Consider the following 23,547-nt stretch of genomic DNA (forward strand, 5'->3'; position numbering starts at 1 on the left):
ATGGAGGGAACAAGGAAGGAAGAAAAGAAGGAAGGTGAAATGGAAGGAACAAGGAAGGAAGGAAAGAAGAAAAGAAGGAAGGAGAAATGGAGGAAACAAGGAAGGAAGGGAAAGGAAGGAAGGAAGGAAGGAAGGAAGAATGAAATTAATGGAGGGACGGCGGAAGGACTTTTTTGGAGGGGGGGTGTAAAATTTTCTTTATTTTTCTCTCAACATACATTCAAACAATACAGTGTACCATCTAATTTTTCATGAATAAAATGCAGTATTTTGTTAGTAACTAGTATCAATCATCAAAAAAGTCAGGGGGAAGGTCTAATGTCCCCAGGCCTGGTGGCAAAGATGTGTTTTTAAACTCTTTTGGATGGCAAGGGTGGGGGACAGTGCGAATCTCCATGGGGAGCTGATTCAAGAGGGCCGGAGCCTCCACAGAGAAGGCTCTTCCCCTAGCCCCTGCCAGCCGACATTGTTTGGTCTACAGGACCCTAAGGAGACCAACTCTGTGGGACCTCACCGGACGCTGGGATTCGTGCAGCAGAAGGCGGTCTCGGAGATAATCTGGTCCTATGCCATGTAGGGCTTTATAGGTCATAACCAACACTTTGAATTGTGTCCAGAAACAGATTGGCAGACAATGCAGTCCACGGAGTGATGACGAAGTATGGGCATGCCTTGGAAGGCCCATAACTGCTCACACGGCTGCATTTTGGATGATTTGAAGTTTCCGAACACTCTTCAAAGGTAGCCCCATATAGAGAGCATTTCAGTAGTCGAACCTCTAGGTGATAAGGGCATGAATGACCGTAAGCAAAGACTCCCTGTCCAAATAGGGCCGCCACTGATGCACCAGAGAACAAAATACGTTGACCTTTCACCAGGTCATCACTGGATATTAATGCAACAGGATGTTTGGAATATAACAGTAAACACAGAGAGAAGTCTTGAACACCTGGTTCTTATCTAGAAAAGTTTGTAAGTAGAAGTGTTCTTAGGTAGAGGTACCACTGTAACTCCCTCACTTCTGTCAAACTATTCACTAAGGCTGCATTACTATGACTATTATTTATTTATTTATTTATTTATTATTTGGACTTGTATGCCGCCCCTCTCCGAAGACTCGGGGCGGCTCACAGCAAGTGAAACAGTCACAAAATCCAATTAATTAAAATATTTAAAGATTTAAGAAAAACCCCATGTAATAACAGACACACACACAAGCATACCATGTATAAATTAAATGTGCCCAGGGGAGATGTTTAATTTCCCCATGCCTGACGGCAAAGGTGGGTCTTAAGGAGTTTACGGAAGGCAGGAAGAGTAGGGGCAGTTCTAATCTCCGGGGGGAGTTCGGTTCCAGAGAGCCGGTGCTGCCACAGAGAAGGCTCTTCCCCTGGGACCCGCCAACCGACATTGTTTAGTTGACGGGACCCGGAGAAGGCCCACTCTGTGGGACCTAATCGGTCGCTGGGATTCGTGCGGCAGGAGGCGGTCTCGGAGATATTCTGGTCCGATGCCATGAAGGGCTTTAAAGGTCATAACCAACACTTTGAATTGTGACCGGAAATTGATCGGCAGCCAATGCAGACTGTGGAGTGATGGTGAAACATGAGCATACCTAGGTAAGCCCATGACTGCTCTCGCAGCTGCATTCTGCACGATCTGGAGTTTCCGAACACTTTTCAAGGGTAGCCCCATGTGGAGAGCATTACACTAGTCGATCCTCGAGGTGATGAGGGCATGAGTGACTGTGAGCAATGAGTCCCGGTCCAGATAGGGCCGCAACTGGTGCACCAGGCGAACCTGGGCAAACGCCCCCCTCGCCACAGCTGAGAGATGGTTTTCTAATGTGAGCTGTGGATCGAGGAGGACGCCCAAGTTGCGGACCCTCTCTGAGGGGGTCAATAATTCCCCCCCCCCAGGGTGATGGACGGACAGATGGGATTGTCCTTGGGAGGCAGAACCCACAGCCACTCCGTCTTATCCGGGTTGAGTTTGAGTCTGTTGACACCCATCCAGGCCCCAACAGCCTCCAGGCACCGGCACATCACTTCCACCGCTTCGTTGACTGGACATGGGGTGGAGATGTACAGCTGGGTATCATCTGCATATTGATGATACCTCACCCCATGTCCTTGGATGATCTCCCCCAGTGGTTTCACGTAGATGTTAAATAGCAAGGGGGAGAGGATCGACCCCTGAGGCACCCCACAAGGGAGAGACCTCGGAGTCGACCTCTGACCCCCCACTAACACCGACTGCGACCGGCCAGAGAGGTAGGAGGAGAACCACTGGAGAACAGTGCCTCCCACCCCCCAACCCCTCCAACCGGTGCAGAAGGATACCATGGTCGATGGTATCGAAAGCCGCTGAGAGATCGAGGAGCACCAGGACAGAGGATAAACCCCTGTCCCGGGCCCGCCAGAGATCATCCATCAACGCGACCAATGCGGTTTCCGTGCTGTAACCGGGCCTGAAACCCGACTGCTGGGGACCTAGATAATCGGCTTCTTCCAAGGACCGCTGGAGCTGGAGTGCCACCACCTTCTCGACAACCTTCCCCATAAAGGGAAGGTTGGAGACTGGACGATAGTTGTTAAGTACGGCTGGGTCCAGGGAAGGCTTCTTGAGGAGGGGGCGCACGAGCGCTTCTTTATAGAGTGTTGGAAAAACTCCCCTCCCCAAGGAAGCGTTGGTAATCTCCTGGGCCCAGCTCCGTGTCACCTCCCTGCTGGCCGAGACCAACCATGAGGGACACGGATCCAGTAGACAGGTGGCGGAACTCACAGCTCCAATGGCCTTGTCCACTTCATCAGGTGTCACCAGATCAAACTCTTCCCAGACAGGTGGACAAGTACGTGCCCCAGTCACCTCGACTGACTCGTTGTCAGTCGACTCTGTTTTACAATTGGAGTCGAGGTCAGCCCGGATCTGAGCGACTTTATCAGCGAAAAACGTGTTAAACTCCTCGGCACTACTCTGCAAGGGCTCCCCAACTTCCCCCTGATTAAGAAGGGAGCGGGTCACCCTAAACAGAGCAGCCGGGCGGGATTCCGCTGATGCAATCAAGGCGGCATGGTACGCGCATCTTGCTGCCTTGAGCGCCACTTTGTAAGTCTTAATAAAAGCTCTTACAAGTGTTCGATCAGATTCAGACCTGCTCTTCCTCCATCGCTTCTCTAGACGTCTCTTTTGGCGTTTCAACTCCCGGAGCTCCTCGTTGAACCATGGAGCTCTACGGGGTCTAGCGCCACGGAGAGGTCGCAAAGGTGCAATCCGGTCTAGAGCCCCTGCAGCAGCCGTATTCCAGGCCTCCGCAAGAGACTCCGCCGAACTGTGGATGAGTGCCTCTGGAATAACCCCAAGCGCCATCTGAAAGCCCTCTGGGTCCATCAGGCATCTGGGGCGGAACATCTTCATTGGCTCCGCCTCCCTGCGGGGAAGGATTGGAGCCAGGAAGTCAAGCCGTAGTAGAAAATGGTCTGACCATGACAAAGGCAATGCTTCTAAGCCCCTTAGTCTCAGACCATTTCTCAATTGCTAGGAAAGGAATACCATGTCAGGTGCGCGCCCTCCCTCGTGAGTCGGACCCTGTATTACTTGAGTCAGGTGCATGGCTGCCATGGTGGCCATGAACTCCTGTGCCAGTCCAGAGGTTTCGCCGAGTGACGGCAGATTGAAGTCCCCCAGGACAATGAGTCCGGGGAACTCCACCGCCAACCCGGCTACCTCCTCGAGTAGCACAGGCAGGGCTTTTGACACGCAGCTGGGAGGCAGGTACGTGAGAAATAAGCCCACCTGAACACCTAAGTCCAACTTCAGCAAGAGAGACTCGCAACCCGCAATTTCCGGAGCAATGAGTCTACACAGGCAAAGGCTCTCCCTGGCTATAATAGCCACTTCTCCCCCCCTTCCCTGGGGTTGAGGTTGGTGCCATATCTGAAACCCGGCTGGGCAAATTTCAGAGAGAGGGACACCTCCCTCTGGGCCCAGCCAGGTTTCAGTAATACAAGCCAGGTCGGCCTCCTCATCCAGGATCAGATCCCGGATGAGGAGAGCTTTATTTACCACCGACCTGGCATTAAGCAGCAGCAACCTGAGTCCAGGGCCAGAGTTACACTCATCACCAGTACCCAAGATTAGGCTCACAGAGCCGGAACAAGGGACTGTTAATAAGCAACGGTCCCTCGTTCCCCTGGAACGGCTAGCTCTGTGGCCCCCGCCATATCTGCCTCTCCCCAGCAACACAGGGATATTCCGACCCTCTGCCACCCCAGAGATCGGTGCCCCTTCCTCTCCTGTCTCCCGAGCTTCAGGTGGGCCAAATCTATCATTCACACCACTATTAGTCAACTCATCCATACCATAACCCCCTCCCCCAACCCAGTTATACCAATCATTCCATTCATACCCACAGGCATATTTATCCCAGTCATCCATTACTTAGCCCCCCCAATATATTAAAAAACAATTAAATCAGTAACAGTATAAAATAGCGATAATAAAAATTAAAGCACTAAAACATTAAAATTATCCTTATAAATAAGTTAATAAGATAAAAAGTTAGAAAGTTAATAAAATAGTATAAAAATATATAATACGAAATCAGATCTTAATTAATAACAATCATCAGCCAATCAACCAATCCAGGTCCGAATCCTCTATAGATCTTCCATATAGTCAGAGTCTTAAAGTTTGCTGTTTTTACTATAGTCTATGGTCTTGCCACTAGGGGCGCAGTTCTTCTATGGTCTTAGTAGTAGTTGAGGAGATGAGGAAAAAAAGTGAAAAATGGGGGGGGGGAATGACAGTTGGTGACAAAAACAGGGATTAAAATGATAAACAATAACCCCAGTCTAATTGACCATGATGGTTCTGGCAGTAAATTCCATAGTTCTCACCCCCCTCTAGTTCTTCAGGTCTCTGTAAGCACTCATACTGGGCGTCTGTCTCTTTCATTCCATTTTGTCCCCCCACCCTTGGCACCAGCAGCTCTCACCCATTGGTGCCATAGGGGGGGGTTGTTGTTTCTGGATATTCCTCGCCCACCATATCTTCTCAGGTGCCCTCCACCACCGACTGCAGGTTGCTCCCACCGGCCTGGATCGTCAGCGGCTTCAGTCTCACGAGCAGGCAGGGTCGCCTCAGTTCCAGCGCTGGTCTCTGCTCTACTCCACTCTGTTCTCTCCGCTCCCCTCCTTTCCGTCGACCCTCGAATCTCGCCTCCACCACCCCGGCACTGGTCACTCTCACTCACCAGTGCCGCGCCAGGAAGCTCGGCTCGGTCCAACTCTCCACCTTCACAGTTTCTCTCCTCTCTCCTCTCCTTCGGCATTTTTCACTCAGAGTTCAGGCGTGGCCGCCATCTTCCGCGCCTCAGCTGATCGGCACTGCAGCCTGCGGCCTCCAACGCTCCCCAGCGTCCCCAGCAGCAGCGAAAACACTCAGTCTCTGGCTGCTTCAGTGGGGGACAAGACAACAGACCGACTTCGGGACATTTCGAAGCTGGATTGGCCCATTCCCGACGATTTTTCGCCGTAGTCTCAGGAGAGCGATAGACCCACCATCTCCACACCGCTCAACCCGGAACCGGTAAATGGGAGAACAGTCTTCTCATATTAGTCTTCTCATCATTCCTATCACCTATCTCCTCCCACTTATGACTGTATGAATGTAACTTGTTGCTTGTATCCTTATGATCTTTATTATTATTGTTTCCTGATTGCTTATTTGTACTCTGTGATAATCATTGTACCTCATTATTCTTGACAAATGTATCTTTTCTTTTATGTACACCGAGAGCATATGCACCAAAGACAAATTCCTTGTGTGTCCAATCACCCTTGGCCAATAAAGAATTCTATTCTATTCTGAAGACCAGCTGGCCATCGCGCGCGCATTCGTGGCAAAGATCTGAAACACAACTGGGGCGACAGCGTACATGCCCACAGAGAGGGCACTACTTGCCACCCGTCACCTTTGCCATATGGTTGCCACCACTGACCTAAGCCATCTTCTTTTCTCTGATACTGTCTAACGTTCATGAGTTCCCATTCAACACAACCAACAGCATCATTTAGTGTAACAGGAATGCAACTGGATGGAAAAGCTTTCTTAATTCTTACTTCATACATATAGCTGCAACTAACTGGAAAAAAAATTACCTCAGTGAATTTACTTTGTTGTAGCACCGTATCAAGTATCTACCATATTAAACCTGTCATTGGCTGCTAAATAATCATTTCCGTGATGCAATCAGCCCTCAGTGGTAATATGCAAGACCTCTCAAAGAGATTGAAGTAGTCAGGCCTGAAACTAAGAATGACACATGGTGATTCTTGAAAGTTGAAGGGCTTTGTGGTGTAACACCTAGAAACAAATGCTTGCCAGAAAAATCTATCACTCTGGTACCTGCAGCTACAATATCCAGGTAGTCCTCGAGTTACAGCCACAATAGAGCCCAATTTTTATGTTGCTTAAGTGAAATGTTTGTTAAGTGAGTTTGCCCCATTTTTACAACTTTTCTTGCCAGAAGTGCACTTATTAAGTTAAATCATAGGGCTGTTAATGGTTGTCCCCATTGATTTTACTTGTCGGAAGGTCCCAAAAGCGGACACTGGGACACAGCAATGGTCATAAATATGAACCTCTTGTCAAGCATCTGAATTTTGATCCATGTGACCAGGAGAGATGCTGCAATGATTCTAAGCATGAACAATGGCACATTTTTCAATGCCATAATTTTGAACAATCTTTAAATGAACTGTTGTATGTTGAGCACTACCTATATCATGAGAACTATTACAAATGATTATTTCCCTCACTCGTAATATCTGGGATGAGTTGCCTCTTACTCCTCTGGAATCCTCCCTCCCTCCCATCCCCTCACAACATTTCATCACATCAGCCTTATTTTAAGTCTTGAGAAGTGAGCTAGTATCAGGAAGTGACTCAGGTGGATGCGGCAAGCCGTTGATTTATCACCAACTTCTCACTCACTGGGGAGCAAAAGAGGAAGGAGGAGCAGCCCAGTCAGGACTTGCCAGATTCTGTTTTAACAGTCAATCTAAATGAAGGATGTTCCTGGTTAAATTGCTTTCCTGCTCAGATCTATAGGAGGCCAGAAGGTGACAGAAAAAAGTGTGTGTCTCAAATTATTGCTATGCCCCTCACTCTTTGCTTCTTTGCCCAAACTGCACTATGGATTATCCTCAGTTTACGACCACAACTGAGACCAGAATTTGAAACTGAAATCAGAACTATGTGAAACGCCCTTCCCCACCCCCTGGAGTCTCTCTGGAAGCCAAAAACGTCCTCCCAGAGCCTCTGTGGGAGCCAAAAATCAGTTGGCCAGCACACAGATGCACGTTGGAGCTGAGCTACGGCAACGGCTCATGTGCCAGCAGATATGGCTCCAGATGCCATCTGTGGCACCCGTGCCATAGGTTTGCCATCATTGACCTAGGAGTACTCATCTCAAATGATCTAAGCCCCAGAGCTCACTGTTACAGCATTGCCAAAAAGGCATTAAAAGTTGTTAATCTAATCTCATGAAGCTTCTTCGCCAGTAACATTGTACTGCAAACTAGGGCATACAAAACCTTTGCCAGACCAATTCTTAAATACAGCTCATCTACCTGGAATCCACATTGTATATCATCCATTAATACAATTGAATGGGTCCAGACATATTGCACGAGAAGAGTCCTCCACTCCTCTGCTCACAACAGAATCCTTTATGCCACTAGGCTCAAACGTTTGGACTTAGATAACCTGAAACTATGCCACCTACAGTCTCACCTAAGCATAATACAAAAAATTGTCTGCTACAACATCCTACCTGTCAATGACTACTTCCACTTCAAGCTCAACAATACACAGGCAAACAATGGATACCAATTTAAGGCAAACCGTTCCAAACTCGATTGCAGACAATACAATTTCAGCAGTAGAGTGGTCAATGCCTGGAATGCTCTATCTGATTCCATTGTTATATGCTCTAACCACCACAGCTTCAACTTTCTCCAACCAACCGTCTACCATGGACCTTACCCCATTCCTAAGAGATCCGTGAAGGGGACGCGCATAAGCGCACCACTGTGCCTACCGTCCCTGTCCTACTGTCCCCATTTATTTGTACTCATTCCTTGCTCGTGTTCATGTTTGTTTGTTTGTTTGTTTGTTTGTTTATTCATTCATTCATTCATTCATTCATTCATTCATTCATTTATTGGACTTATATGCCGCCCCTCTCTGTGGACTCGGGGCGGCTCACAACATACTTATACCCGCGATCTAATACATGGTGGACAAACTGAATGAATGAATGAATGAATGAATGAATGAATGAACGAACGAATAAGAATTTCAACTGCTAAGCAAGGCAGTTGTTAAGAGAGTTGTGCCCAATTCTGTGATTTTTTTTGCTGGGGTTGTTAGCAAATCACAGTAGTTGTTAAGTGAATCATACGGTTTTCAAGCCGATCTGTCTTCCCACATTGATTAGGTTGGAAGCAGCTGGGGAAGTCGCAAATGGCAATCGCAGGAACCGAGACGCTTAAACACTTAAACGGTTTCCAAGTGTCCCAATTTTGTTTCTCAACTTTGCCTGTGTGTGGGTGCTGCAATGGTCTTAAGTGTGAGGACCAATTACAAGTCACTTTTTTCTGTGCTACTGTAACTTTGAACCTTCACTAAATGAGTAGGCTGTAGGTTGAGGACTTCCTGCATCTGTACGTTTTCTACAGAGAAGGAAGTCTGCTTCGGATTACAGCATCCAGCACATTTGTCACTAAATACCGTATATACTCGAGTATAAGCCGAGTTTTTCAGCCCCAAAAATGGGCTGAAAAACCCGACCTTGGCTTATACTCGGGTCACCACAAGAGGGCGCCGGGTGACCACAAGAGGGCGCACCGCGGGAGCCCGGCAGCTGCCCTACCCTTCCCACAGCCGCGTCACTCGGAGCCCCCTTTTACTTCCTGCTTGGAGCTCCTGTCGGCGCCTTGCAGCTACCTTCCCTTCTCCGGTCCAGCAAAGTTGCCAGCCAACTGCTCCGACGGCGTGCGAGAGAGGAACAGACGATGCAAAGTCAGGGGGGAGGGGATTCCTGCTTCATGAGTCCCCCCCCCACCTTCGCATCGTCTGTTCCTCTCTCGCGCCGTCGGAGCAGTTGGCTGGCAACTTTGCTGGACCGGAGAAGGGAAGGTAGCTGCAAGGCGCCGACAGAAGCTCCAAACAGGAAGTAAAAGGGGGCTCCGAGTGACGCGGCTGTGGGAAGGGTAGGGCAGCTGCCTTCCCTTCTCCGGTCCAGCAAAGTTGCCAGCCAACTGCTCCGATGGCGTGCGAGAGAGGAACAGACGATGCGAAGGTGGGGGGGGGACTCATGAAGCAGGAATCCCCCCCCCACCTTCGCATCATCTGTTCCTCTCTCGCACGCCGTCGGAGCAGTTAGCTGGCAACTTTGCTGGACCGGAGAAGGGAAGGTAGCTGCAAGGCGCCGACAGGAGCTCCAAGAGAGAAGTAAAACGGGGCTCCGAGTGACGCAGCAAAGTTGCCAGCCAACTGCTCCGACGGCGTGCGAGAGAGGAACAGACGATGCGAAGTCAGGGGGGAGGGGATTCCTGCTTCATGAGTCCCCCCCCCCGACCTTCGCATCGTCTGTTCCTCTCTCACACGCCGTCGGAGCAGTTGGCTGACAACTTTGCCCTACCCTTCCCACAGCCGCGTCACTCGGAGCTCCCTTTTACTTCCCTCTTGGAGCTCCTGTCGGCATCTTGCAGCTGCCTTCCTTTCCCCGGGTCCAGCAAAGTTTCCAGCTTGTACAATTACTGCACTAATTCCCTGATTAGATTTTGAGGTAAGTTCTCTCTCTGCTTTTTTTCAAAGTCTCCTTTCTATAGAACTTTGATAAAGTTCCCCCCTCCCTCCCCCCTCTCTCTCAAGAGACACAGAGAGCGAGACAGAGAGCGAGAGAGAGAGAAGGAAGAAGGGTAGAAGAAAAAGAAAAAGGAATTGGGTACTTTTTAAGGGCTTTGTTGGATTCATTCTGTAGATTTGTTATGGTACAAGCAATATACAATCGTACTAATTTTAGCCTGCCAGTAGATTGTAAAAATAAGATACATTATGCTGCTTTCTTCTACCCCATAGAGATTCATGAATACTTAAGATGTTTAGCATTTCTGTACTCACTTAGCATTAAGTTTTAGTGTTAAAATAATATTAATATTTACCTCTTGGATTTAAATCTATTGTTATTTCTGTGTGGATTTACCTCAGAATAAGTCTCAGTTTTTTGGGAACTTGCTGATAGATATGCTTAAAACTGCAGTCCATCTGTGCAGTTGCCTGTAAGTAAGTCCTATTGAAATCTGTAAGGCTTAACTCAGAATAAAGAGTTGATTTAATATGCAATCCTGTACATAAATTTACTCAGTAATTAACTTGGCTGCATGGCTTGGGGTAGTTTGGTAGAATGTTATGCAATTTTATGTCTCTGAAAATCTTTTATTCTTAGATGGGAAAAAGAATTTTGTGAAATTATTGTGCAATTTGAATTTGAAAAAACATTGTTTTGTTCTTCTCTCTACTTTATCATTGGATTATAGAGAGAAAAATTAAGTCTCTAAAATCCTGTTTTGAGGGATTTTGACTCATAGGTTTTAGCTTGGTTGCTGATTGAACTACTTTTTTTACTTTTTAATTTATTTAATTTTATTTAATTTATTGTAAATATCAGATTCCTTTTATTTACCCACTTTGAAATAAATATTGTTTACCCTCTTTAAAATAAATATTCTAAAACATTTAATCTACTGATGTCTCATTTAATGTAATTTTATTGGTTTCCATTTTTATAAGTTACCATTAACCACTGCATTTTCTAACCTCGGCTTATACTCGGGTCAATAAGTTTTCCCAGTTTTTGTGCCAAAAAATGGTGCCTCGGCTTATACTCGGGTCGGCTTATACTTGAGTATATACGGTAACCTATTATAAGACAGCAAATTAGGACAATTTTCTTTCACTCGGACCTGAGTACTGCCGCAGGGCAAGGACCTCATTGCTCAAGAGTATACAAAACAATGTCAGGAAAACAGCAACTTTACACAACTATTTGCTTTGCAAATCAGTGTTTGTAGATGTAAGCTGATAATTTGCTCTAAAAGATACTCTTGTTTAAATATTAGGATTGTTACTTATAGGTCCCCTAAACCAGGGGTCTCCAACTTTGGAAACTTTTAAGAGTTGTGGACTTCAACTCAATTCTGGGATTTGAAATCCACAGTGGGACCATCTCCTGTTGCATACCTCTCAGAGACCAATTAGATCCCACAGGGTTGACCTTCTCCAGGCCCCGTCGACTAAGTAGTGCTGATTGGTGGGGCTGCAGGGGAGGGCCTTTTCTGTGGTGGCCCCTTTGGGACCAACTACCCCCTCCCCGGCTGTCCATACTGCTCCTATCCTACTGGCCTTCTGAAAAGACTTGAAGACCTGTCTCTGCCGGCAGGTCTGAGGGCTGTTAGTGTTAACCTCTTAGTTCTAGCCAAATCGTGGTTTGATTGGTATGAGTGTATAATTATATTGGTTAGTCTAGAGGTTTTATTGTTATTAATATTGATGGATTATATTAATGGTTTTATTGTTTAATATTTGACTTCAACGTTTATTGTATGGTTTTATTGTTGTAAGCCACCCTGAGTCCTATAGGATTGAGCAGCATATAAATGAAATAAATAAATAAATAAATAGCCCACAAATCTTAAAGTTTCCAAGATTGGAGACCTCTGCTCTAAATCAGAGGTTTGCCATCACGGTTCTAGATGATACAGATCTAGTGGAGAAAAGGCATCATGTCTCTTAACTTCAGCAACGAAGCTTGTATTTTTTTATCCAGAATATCTAGTAGTTTATAGTGATATATCTCAATTGGGGAAAAATAAAATTATACATTCATTTTTTTAGTGGAGAAAACATCTGACAAAATTGATGTCTAGACTCTATGAGAACAAGCACTCAGCATCCAGCTAACTAACTAACGTCTAATATCTGAGGTGTTTATATTTAGGATTCGAAGAAGCTTGCATTCTCAGCCTTCCTCAAGAGATGCATTAGGGAAGGATTGACCTGAGCACAAGTTTATCCACGGATCAACACACCCAGAGACAAAATATATACACAGAATGAAGATGAAACAAAAAGGGGAGAAATTTATCAGGAAAAGATAAGTAACACAGTATACATTTTGGTCAAGCGAAAAGGCCTTTCCAGATAAAAGTCATTCCAGTTAGCTATAAAATGAAAGAGAAATCGGTTTATGACAGCTATTATTCTGAGAATCCATACATGGAACAACAGGGGGGGGGGAGCATTAAAAAAAACAATGAAGACACAATTAGGGAGATGTAAAAAAAAACCAAAACAGTAAATGTAACAGTTTGCTCTCCATCCATGGGAAGAAAGAGGAAACAGCACCCAAACCTCACGCACAGATCTCTGCCATCTTGAAAAAGTGGCAGGTGTATCAGCCATGCCTCTCTAGCAACTGAGCCTTCAGGGAAAACAGAGGGCATCTCACTGAGTAAATACTCATTACCAATAATATATCTTATATTTAACTCTCCCACATGAACTAAAACCGAAATGGTTGACTGATACGAGGTGAAATGGTTACTGAACTGTTATTGTCCACAACTGAAAAAAAGAAAAGAAAATAATTTCCCTAACAGTTAAACTAAACAAGCAAAATGGGCTGTTTGTTTGCCATTCATTTAGTGACAGTTCAAAGTTACAGCTCATACTTACAATCACCTTCACGTCCCTATGATCACATCATCAAAATTTGGGGGCTCATCAACTGGCATATATTTAGGACAATTGCATTGCCCTGAGCTCATCTGATTGCCATTTGTGACTTTCCCACCTGACTTTCAACAAACTCAACAGAGGAAACCCAATTTGCTTGAATATTTGTGCAAACAACTGCTGCGAAAGGGGTTGTAAAATTACGTGTCTCGCTTAACAACCATTTCATTTAGTAATGGGATGCTCCAAGCCCAAATGTGTCTGTGAGCTAAAGACTACCTGTATATTTATCAGAACAAACAAGCTTTTCAGATTCTGAAGTCAATCCACTCAACCAAAATTTCATGAAAGATGCAAAATAAACCTTAATCTGAGAAAATAAACTTTGAAACACCAACAAGGAGTTTAAAAAGAAAGAGCATATTCAAATTAGATTACACAGTTTTCGACTTGTAATCATTTGTTTAGTGACCGTTCAAAGTTACAATAGCACTGAAAAAAGCAACAAATGACCCTTTTTCACACTTATGGCCATTGCCACATCCCCATGGTCACATAATGTTGCAATGTCTGAAGATCATATAATCTCCTATTGGAGGACTGAGTTTAAACTGGATATAGAGGCAAGATGGAGGCCGGATCTATTAATTGATTGACAGGCTCAGTCCTCGATGTAATTGGATGAGGAAAACCCTATCTGAATGCTGACTCCAACCATCTTGCTTAGACAATGGAAATTTGAGGCCTGGTTGTAGCCATAAATCAAGGATTACCTGTAAAGAAGGAAGGATACCTTTGCTTAGTACAATTGAAAGCTTTTGTCTAATCTTATCAACCAATAAGTATGAGATATGACAAAGGAAGGTGAACACTCAATGTCTACCAATGAAAAGGATATCTAAATCATGGCTGTTTCCCAGGCATATCCTTATCCAGCCCAATTATCAGGCATGAAATCATTTCAATGTAAAAAAAGAGATTCTGGCAAATGTTTTATTGATGATTACAAGGAGAACCAATGATAGTTTAGTTAAGATAGTGGCCAAGTATTATTCCCCCAACTGTATCTGTTTCCTCAAAAGTTTTTTTTCTCTTCCCTTCAATCATGTCTGATTCTCAGAGACTGCCTGGAAGGTCCCTGACATTTTCTTGGCAAGGTTTTTCAGAAGTTTTTGCCACTGCCTCCTTCCTAGGGCTGAGAGAGTGACTGGCACACGATGGGACTGGAATTCACAATTCCTGGTTTCTAGCTACGATGCCTTCACCAGGCCAAATACCAAACTGACTCTCAAAATGTAAACTCTGAAAACTATTTTCATATTAGCAAAGAGCAAAGCAACAGTTTGGATTTCTGCAGTTCCTACTGTAAACTAATGGATGAGGAATGGAGAAAACATGTCATATTTTACATCCACATTATAAACTTTTCCAACTGAAATTTAATGATTAACTCTTTAACCCAGATGTTTTCAAACCTCATGAAATGGACTACAAGGCTACCCCGAACAATGCAACTATTTACAGAGTATTTGAGGTGATATGCTGATCCACAGCAAAAGAGAAGCGAGCACTCCGCAAAGCCAGAGCCGTAAATGCTGCAACAATGGTGCCCACATGTCTGCCCAACATATGGCAGAACATTTCATACCCTTATAGGCAGTGAAGGGCTACCAAAATTTTTACTACCACACTGTGGGCGTGGCTTATGCAGGACATTTTCTTTTAACATCTTTCAGTGCAAATTGGGTGCTTTTTGTTACCCCACTGCGTCCCCACCCCATCTGGGCAGTATCCCACCCCTGCTTATAGGCCTTACCAGCCACCTGCAGACACATCATGGACAGCCCACAACCTGTTAGACGCCAAAGTTCTCTTCGAACACGATGGACGAACATTATCACTTGAGGTGACAAACTCTGCCTACTGGAGGTATTGGCTAACAATAATAGTTTCACTATTATTGTTCAACTAGAAACAAACAAATCTACTTCATGGATCCCCGGAAAGCTCAAAACCCATCTCTCTCTCTCTCTTTCTCTCTGTCATTCTTGACTGGTCAGAACTACCTTATTGGATTCAACAATTTTATTTAGCTAATATTGTTCTTTTTATTATTTCCAATTTAATAATTTTAATGTGTTATAAGACAAATCATGGACTGCCATAGTAAATTGTTTAAATAAATGAATAAAATATATCTGAAGAAATTACCCTGTTCTAAAGGAATTACAAAAACAAAAGCTTGTAACACAAAACTCCAAACATTCATTGGAGATTATTCTAAATCGTTTAGTGAAATACTACTCAGAAATCATTTATTTATTTACTATTTATTAGTTATACTTCTAAGCCGCCCAACTCCTGTCGGATTCTGATTTATTTGATTAAATGAACGCAGAATTTAAACAGGACAATTTGCATGCTGTAATAGGAATGACACTAGTATTTAAATGAACTGCAGTCATTATCCCTAAGGAAAAATGGAATAAAATGTTTTACACTGGCATATTATTCCACTATTATTTGCTAAAACAAATACAATAACTCAAAATACACAATAACCAAGTTGGAAGGAACCTTGGAGGTCTTCTAGTTCAGGGGTCTCCAACCTTGGCAACTTTAAGACTTGTGGACTTCAATTCCCAGAATTCTTTAGCCAGCTTTGTAGGTTGGAGACCCCTGTTCTACTCCAACTCCCTGTCCATGCATGAGACCCTATCCCATCCTGGACAAGTGGCTATTCAATCTCTTCTTAAAAACCTCTAGTGTTGGAGCATCCACAACTTCTGAAAGCAAGCCAGTCCACTGATTAATTGTGCTCAGAGTCAGGAAATTTCTCCTTAGTAAGTTGGACCTCTCTGATAAGTTTTCATTTATTACTTCTGGTCTTCTTCTCAGGCCTATATATATATATATTTAAGAAAACTCATTTTCTAAAAAAAAAGAGTTGAAAATACACCACTGTTTAATTTTTGGTGGCAATGCTGTAGAGCTAAAAGTTCTGGAAGTTGATGTCATGATTTTCTTTAAGTTGAATTCTCTTTCCAACCAGATATTTTTCTATTAAATATTGCCAAACCTTATATTTCCATGAAGGATACTAAGTTGGCTCTCTATACGTTAACATTGACCCAGATGCTGTAGGCTCACATATACTCCCCTCTGCAGCAAAATGGCAAACTAAGTTCTAGGAATAGACACGGGGTAAAAAGGGGGAAAAGGTACAATATTTGAATAGGAAATTTGATACAGAATTTAATTTAAATTGGACATTATTCATGAATAACTCTGCATATGGGCTTCTACCACCTCTCGGTTTGGAGTTCTCTTAACGTGAGATTTTAATGCCTACATTTTTCTAAATAAGGGTAGAATTTTTAGCTTAGACTAAATGTTTATGGTTCACCCTATGTACAGTATGATGGCTATTTACTGCATATTTATTCAATTTTAATATTGTTCTATAGTTTTAAATATAGGATATTTTAATATCCAGCAGTATTTTAATAGTACTTTGAATCCCCCCGCCCCATTAAACTATTTAAGAACCTCAACCCTATCTTCAGCTTGAACATGGATAGATAGGTGACTGCAGAGTTGACTGATTTACTGCTTAGCATATCTTTATTTTTATTCACTCTTCTCCTGCTGGTAAATCTATTTTTCTAAAAAAAATAATGTTTGTTTACCAGTACTCCTTGATTATGCTCTTAAATATCTGCTGCAATAAAAAGTATAATTTGTATACGCAAGATAGTTTGAATTTAAAATTATGATATATTTTTATTTCTCATTTTAATAACATGGACAGTTTGACATTAATTAAAAGTGCAATTGCAAACCTACTATGGTTTAAAAATAAGGAAATATTTAGAAAGCATTTCTAGCTAAGTGTCACAAAAGCAAGTCAAAGTTTGGCTTCTTAGGGAACCATCATAAGCTGTCACAGACAGAAGGGGGTTGACCTGTTTTCCAAAGCATCTACGTGTAGGACAAGAAATAAGGGATGGAAGTTTATCAAAGAGCAATCCAACCTAGAATTAAAGAGATATTTCCTGGCAGTTAGAACAATTAATCAGAGGAATGGCTTGCCTCAGGACGTGGTGGTGGGTGTTCATCATTGGAGGCTTTTAAGAAGAGACCAGACAGCCATTTGTCCCAAATGCTATCTCCATTTTTGTGCAGAACACTTCCAACTCTGCTATTCTATATTCTGTGTCATTCAACCTTCCAGAAGAGGAAGGCTAGAACAGTCAGTACCACAAATACATGGAAAACATGCAAAATAAAGTCAAGAAACTTTTCTCAGAAATGGGACTCTTCGATAAAGGAACAGGAAGAAGACGACACAATAGCAAATGAGCCATCAAAAAGCCAAAATAAAGCATTTTGCAATGCTGGCATTTACAGTTTCTTTAGTATTGTAGTGCTGACCTATCCATAAAGAAATCTGGTCTTTTTTTAAAAAAACAATACTTTCTTTAATGAGGCTATATAAGGTTATCTATATCAAAAATTAAAATCTAATAACCGTTATACCTAATCCTGCAATTCAACTGCTAAAGCTATTTGCTCGACCATTTGCAACCTATTGTAAGAGGAAAGTCTATAGTAGCGAAGTCTCGGACATCACCTTTTCTAACAAATTTTATTCAATTATTAAAAGGCTAAAGCTTTGGTGAGCCATGGCTCATCTTATCAGATGGCTAGAGTATCTATGAGATATTCTATAATGCACAGACACAAGCACACATGAATTTCTATGAATGCCAATCTCAAGCAAGCGACTCTACATAACCCGTGTCTACCATCCATTTATGCGTCTCATGAAGTGAACTGCAGCTAAAAGGTGGAAAAGGGGAGAAAAACTTAGGTGGTTTAATAACGTTTGCTGGTTGAAACAGGAGCTACCAGATTCTTTCTGATCATTTTAAACCCAACAACTGATAACAAGCAAATGGCCCTGAAGAGAGTAGGAAGTTTCTCCCCCCACCCCCGTTCCGTTTTAGGATAAAAGATGAAACAGCATAACATGGGGAGCCAAAGATATATATGTATACAGTGAAAGTTTAGTTAAAAATTGATTCAAAGTAAAACTTAAGCTGATTATTTCCTATGTACAAAAGCAGGTGTTGTTGTTGTTGTTGTTGTTCTTCTTCTTCTTCTTCTTCTTCTTCTTCTTCTTCTTCTTCTTCTTCTTATTATTATTATTATTATTATTATTATTATTATTATTATTATTTATTAGACTTGTATGCTGCCCTTCTCCGAAGACTTGGTGTTGCTTTGTAAACTGAATTCATAGAGTTTACATAGCATTTTTAATGTGCTACTTGACTTCCAAGTTAAGTTTGCTTGAATATATATTTAATGTTACAGGACTTTGAACTACTGTACATCATCTATATTTTTCTTCATAAATGGAGGCAAAAGTCCCTGTACTGTCTTCTGGGTCGCTAACCTGACCATGAGACATTATCACTAGCAAGGAGCAGTTGCCTCCAAGCAGTGAATGCAAAAGCAAACCATAACCATCCAACTTAAGCAAACAAGCCAATATATGCAAGAAGCAAAATAAACAAACCAACTAACAAAAAACAACATTCCATTCTCCAAATGTTTCAGTTTTTGACCCCAGGGTAAAAGCAATTATATCATGACTAAACTCTTCTGATGTATCTTCTAAAAGTAATTTAGGGTCACTATCTTTAATCAGCCTTCCTGAGACTCTTGTCATATACATTTTGAAAATAATAATTAGTTTGAAAACAATAAAGCCAACCCTTTTCAGACGTAAAGTTTCCCAACTTGCCTGCAACCATGTCAACTAGAAAAGTATGACATTTATGGATAGGAAGCTGGACATTTTATTTGTTAAAAAGCACATACCTGCTTGGGCAAACAGCTATAGGCAAAAAAAAAGTTCAAAATTCAAAGCTGATTTTTCTTTTTGACTGAATCAAATATTTGCTAGATTACCCTACCCCTATTTCTTTTCTGATGCTTCTCTACATGTGAACCAAAGTAAAGCCAAGTACTGGTATTGAATGCCAATTTGCTTTCTCTAGGTAGATTACCAGCAACCACGACTGCTGCCAACTTTTGACGCCATTATGTAACAAACTGCAAACAAGCATCCCCTAAATTACAATTGGGTTTCTTCCCTTCTCATGAAAGCCAACCACCTTTCTATTTCTGCACCCACTCTAATACTCAGCACCAACCTGCCCAGCCACAGATCCTTCACAGCAAATATTTCCAAGAAAGGAACCTGCATTGCATACTACAGTATTGCAGTAGGGGGTTAGAAGTGCCCTCTCCTGGGTTCAAGAAAAACAACCTGAAATGCACAACGCTTGCGGCTAGAACCAACACTATGGTGCTGCTTACAAACAGCAAAAGCTTTTTACCTGTATTTCTTGCTACTGGCAAAACACTCTCCTTTCAAACACACAAAAAATAGGCCATGCTTAGTCACATCTATTTGCTACTCTTTCTACGTGGAAGATTAAATAAATCCAAGGACCATTCTGGCCCCAAAGACAAACAGACACACACACACACTCATATTTACAAGCCATGCAGGTTACCTTTTGCCTGACAATCTGCACAGTATTTGTTCTCCTCTTCCAGCAGCAGGTTGGTAAGGACAGCCTGGTATCTGTCCACATCCCGCACGGATTTCCCTGTCATTGCAGATCAAAGCTGGCTTCTTAGAAGTGCAAAGAAATGAAGGGGGAGATTTAAAGGAAGGAAGACCCTTTCCTTCCTCAGTGCTTCAAAGGAGCCTCTCTAGCCATGCAATTCAGAGAGAGAAAGAGAGAGCCAAGCGCCGTTACCCAGGGCTTTCCCTACTCCCTTCTACATAACCAGCTGCCGTTGACTTGAGAAGATAACCTCCAGGCAGGACTTCCTCTTTCGGTTCTCAGCAGATGTCCTGCTCCTCCTCCTCCTCCTTCAAGGTTGTCCTTTGAAAGCTTTGAGAGCATTTCTCCATTGCCTTGATGTCAAATGCCCAGGACACAGGCTGGTTGAGACAAAGGCAGGTTGATGGAGACACCTGCAAAGCCTCTGGCAGCCTCTTCCTGGATCCCAGATGGCACCGGCTTAATCCAGGCCACCCTGATGGCAAATTTCCAAGATGCCAGGCGCAACCATGCCCACCGTTGGGAGGGTGGTGGTGGCTCTGCAGGCTCAGGATGTCCCCTACCTCTTTGGGCTTCTAGACCACCCACTTCCAAGCAGGCAGACACAGGCAGCAGCCCCCTTGCTCCCTCTACCACCCAGGCCTTAACCCCTGAGGACACCCCCCCCCCCCAAATCAGTGGGGATTTTCTGACAGGGCCATGAGTCCCCTCTCCTCTTCTGAAGCTCCCCAAGTCCCAGCTTGGGACCCCAGTCTCAAGGAGAGACCTCACCCCAGCAGGGCAAAAGGAAGAAAGCGATCTCTCCCCCCCCCCCGCCGGCAACGGAGGGGCTGGGCGGCTGCCTTCACCTCCCCTCCTTTCCTTTCCCCAAATACTGTCTCCAAGGCACCAAGTTCCCCCCCCCCTCCTAACAACCTCCTACAGCCCTTAACGGATCCCCTCCCCAGCCCCGTTCCCCTCAGACTTGGGGGTATAATTGCTAAATAAAAAAGGGGCCTCAGAAAGTGAAACCCCCCGCCCCCTCTTGTATGTGCGAGGGGATAGAAAAGGAGAAGAAAGGAGGGACGGGAAAGAGGAGGAGGAGCCTGTGCAAGCCCGCCTACCCGGTTGCGTCGCCAGGCAGCGGCCGACGAGCGGCTCCCCCCACCCTCTCGCCGCCTGGCACCGCCCCCGGCAGGCGTATCCCCCCTCCCCGGCTGCGGAAGGCGGACGTGGCTGTGAGTTACGACCCGCCTCTATTTCTGAGGCGAGAGCGCGCGCGCAAGCCAAAGAAGGACGAAGAGCCAATCCAAGGACCAGGAGGAGGCCGAGAGGCGGACCAAAACAGGACCGCTGGTAGACCAGGCGTGAATGGAAGGAAAATGATGAATGAATGTAAGGAAGGAACGCGAAGGGAAGGACATCGTAGTGAGGAAAAGCACGAACTTTTTCTTTTGGTGGGGGAAGGAGGGAAAAGTATACTTGAGAAACCGCTGGATTCTGAGCCCTGGCCTCTCATACGGTTGGGGAAGCCCTTGTTGGACGGTGCCCGCCAGGGTGAATTGTAAGTGGCTTATCGCTCGCAGAACCGTGGAGGCGAAAGAAAAATCTCATTTCTTTTTTTTTTTTTGCAAAAGGTTTTTTACATTTTTCCTTCAACACTCCATACATAAATCAATATACCTTAAAGTACTACAATATTACAATAGTACACAGTTATACATTTTAATAATCAATCATAAATTCCTTATATATAACACTTTATTCCAGGCAACTACTTCAGCTTCAACCACAAGAGCACACAACAGATTTAAACTTAATATTAACCACTCCAAACTTGACTGTAAAAAATATGACTTCAGTAACCGAGTTGTCGAAAGGTGGAACTCATTACCGGACTCCATAGTGTCATCCCCAAACCCGCAACACTTAACCCTTAGATTATCCACGGTTGACCTATCCAGATTCTTTTTTTTTTTAAAGTATCTTTATTAATTTTCATAAAACGGACAAACGAGACATACATACATTTAACATATATTTGGGGCTACAATTACCCCACTTATTGTAGAAGTCTTTCTAATACAGAAAAAGAATATACTAATAATTTGTAAAATTAACATAGTAATTTAAATGAAAAGAAGAATTTTTGTTTTTATGTAATTTAACCATTAATACCTATAATTATAGAAAAATAAACTATTTAATACATTAATACATTTACATATTTTCAAGTCTTTTTATTCCAAATATTGTAAAAATCTGATTTTTCTTGATTATTTAACCACCTTGTCATCATATCCATTTCAGCACATTCTATAATTTTCCTTATTATGTCATCCTTGGGGATATCTTCTCCCTTCCAATTTTGTGCATATACTATTCTAGCTGCTGTCAAAATATGAGTAATTAAGAAAAAATATTCTTTTTGTATTTTTGTTTCGTTATACCTAATTTAAAAAAATCTGGAGTTTTCTTTATATCCTGTGAAGTAATTTCTTTTATCCACTTTTCTATTATATTCCAATATACAGTAATTTGGTTTTATGGCAAGTCCACCACTGGTGGTAATAGGAGCCTATTTCGTGCTTACATTTCCAACAGTTTGGGGACATATTAGGAAACATCTTGGCAATTCTGTTTGGTGGCAAGTGCCACCTATAGAACATCTTAATTTGATTTTCTTTTAATGAAACAGATTTTGTCATTTTCCAATTGGATATCCAAACTTTTTCCCAAGTTTCTAAATCAATTTCTTTTCCTAGGTTTTTATACCAACTTATATTGTCTTTCAAAGTCTGGTCTATATTTTTATATCCTATCATGTATTTATATGCTTTCCCTATTAATTTACTCTGATTTGTAATTAACAGATTTCCTAAGAAATTTTTACTCTTTCTAAATAAATATGTTTTAATATCTTTTTGATATCTAGACTGTATCTGGATATATTGCCACTATTATTATTCCCTCTTCTTGTAGTTTTTCTCTCGATCTTAATTTCATTTGGTCATCTATTAATTCTTTGTATTTTGGTATCTTCCTTTCCTGCATTAAGTTAGGGTGGCAAATTGCTTCTAATGGAATAGTTAAAAAGTGGTCTTTCTTTATGTCTTTCCAAACTTCTAATAGATGTTTTTTTATTACAGTGATCCCCCGTTTATTGCGTCCCCAACCATTGCGAACAGGGTACTTCGCTATTTTTCAACCCGGAAGTCAAAATACCATCTACGCATGCGTGCCGGGCACGCATGCGTAGATGGCAGCGGCTTCCCTGGGTCTTCCCCCTCTTGCTGGCGTCAGCGAGGAGTTTCCCCACCGCCCACGCAAACTCCTCGCTGCCACTCGCCCGCCCTTCGCCTGCCCACGCCGTTCGCTCCCCCTCTTGCTGTCGGGAGGGCGAGAAGCCCTCCCCAGCACCCGCTCGCCCGCCCTTCGCCCTGGCGGAGAAATTCCAGCCCCCACCTGATCCTCCTCCCTGAGGCAGCTCGCCCTCCCATGGCCGCTTCCTCCACCCTCTATTGCAAGCCTCTCTCCTCCCATATTCTGCCCCCCTCCCAGCTTCCAAGCCGCATTCGCCTTCCTCCGCCACCACCAGCATCCAGCTCCCGGCCAAGCAGCCAGGAAAGCCGAGCCGGGCGTGGCGGAGAACATCGGCGCGGGAGGCAGGAGACGGCCGCCGTCACCGCCATACGCGGCTCGGCTTCCCTGGCTGCTGCTCCGGTCGCCCGATCGTCTCCTGCCTCCCGTGCCGATGTTCCCTGCCAAGCCTGGCTCGGATTCCCTGGCTGCTTGGCCGGGGGGGGGGCTCGGCCGAAAGGAGCTGGAGACGCAGAGCTGAACACACCACTTCATCCCCAAAGGCCGGCCTTTTTGTCTGGGAGGGAAGATGATGTGCCGGTGGCACAGGGGCGAGGGGCGGGAGGCAAATCGCTGCGTCTCCAGCCCCTTTTGGCCGAGCCCCCCCCCTCCGGCCAAGCAGCCAGGGAAGCCGAACTGGGCTTGGCGGGGAACATCGGCACGGGAGGCTCTTGCCCGGCGGGAGGCGAAGCATATGGGTGGGGGGGCTGTCAGGACACCCTCCCACCCCAGCACTTTGCATCCCGCCGGCAAAGAG

At 44.0% G+C, this 23,547-nt stretch overlaps 2 protein-coding genes across 3 annotated transcripts in view; one reads left to right on the forward strand and one right to left on the reverse strand.

Annotated features, from left to right (window-relative positions):
* The window catches only part of LOC139174398 (stromal membrane-associated protein 2-like), a 78,916-nt gene extending 58,267 nt beyond the window's left edge, over positions 1-20,649 (reverse strand). The window contains exon 1 of one of the 2 annotated variants that reach the window (XM_070764736.1): positions 19,395-20,649. In XM_070764736.1, coding sequence (XP_070620837.1) covers positions 19,395-19,497 — 103 coding nt within the window. In that variant the 5' untranslated portion in view covers positions 19,498-20,649. The remainder of the gene's footprint in view (positions 1-19,394) is intronic. The other variant, XM_070764737.1, reaches the window with a different exon arrangement.
* A 155-nt stretch (positions 20,650-20,804) lies between these two features.
* Positions 20,805-23,547, forward strand: part of COL9A2 (collagen type IX alpha 2 chain) — a 130,432-nt gene continuing 127,689 nt past the window's right edge. The window contains exon 1 of the mRNA XM_070764523.1: positions 20,805-20,825. Within this exon, the coding sequence (XP_070620624.1) occupies positions 20,820-20,825 (6 nt within the window). The 5' untranslated portion in view covers positions 20,805-20,819. The remainder of the gene's footprint in view (positions 20,826-23,547) is intronic.

The sequence above is a fragment of the Erythrolamprus reginae genome, chromosome 11, assembly GCF_031021105.1.
Source record: "Erythrolamprus reginae isolate rEryReg1 chromosome 11, rEryReg1.hap1, whole genome shotgun sequence".
NCBI lineage: Eukaryota > Metazoa > Chordata > Lepidosauria > Squamata > Dipsadidae > Erythrolamprus > Erythrolamprus reginae.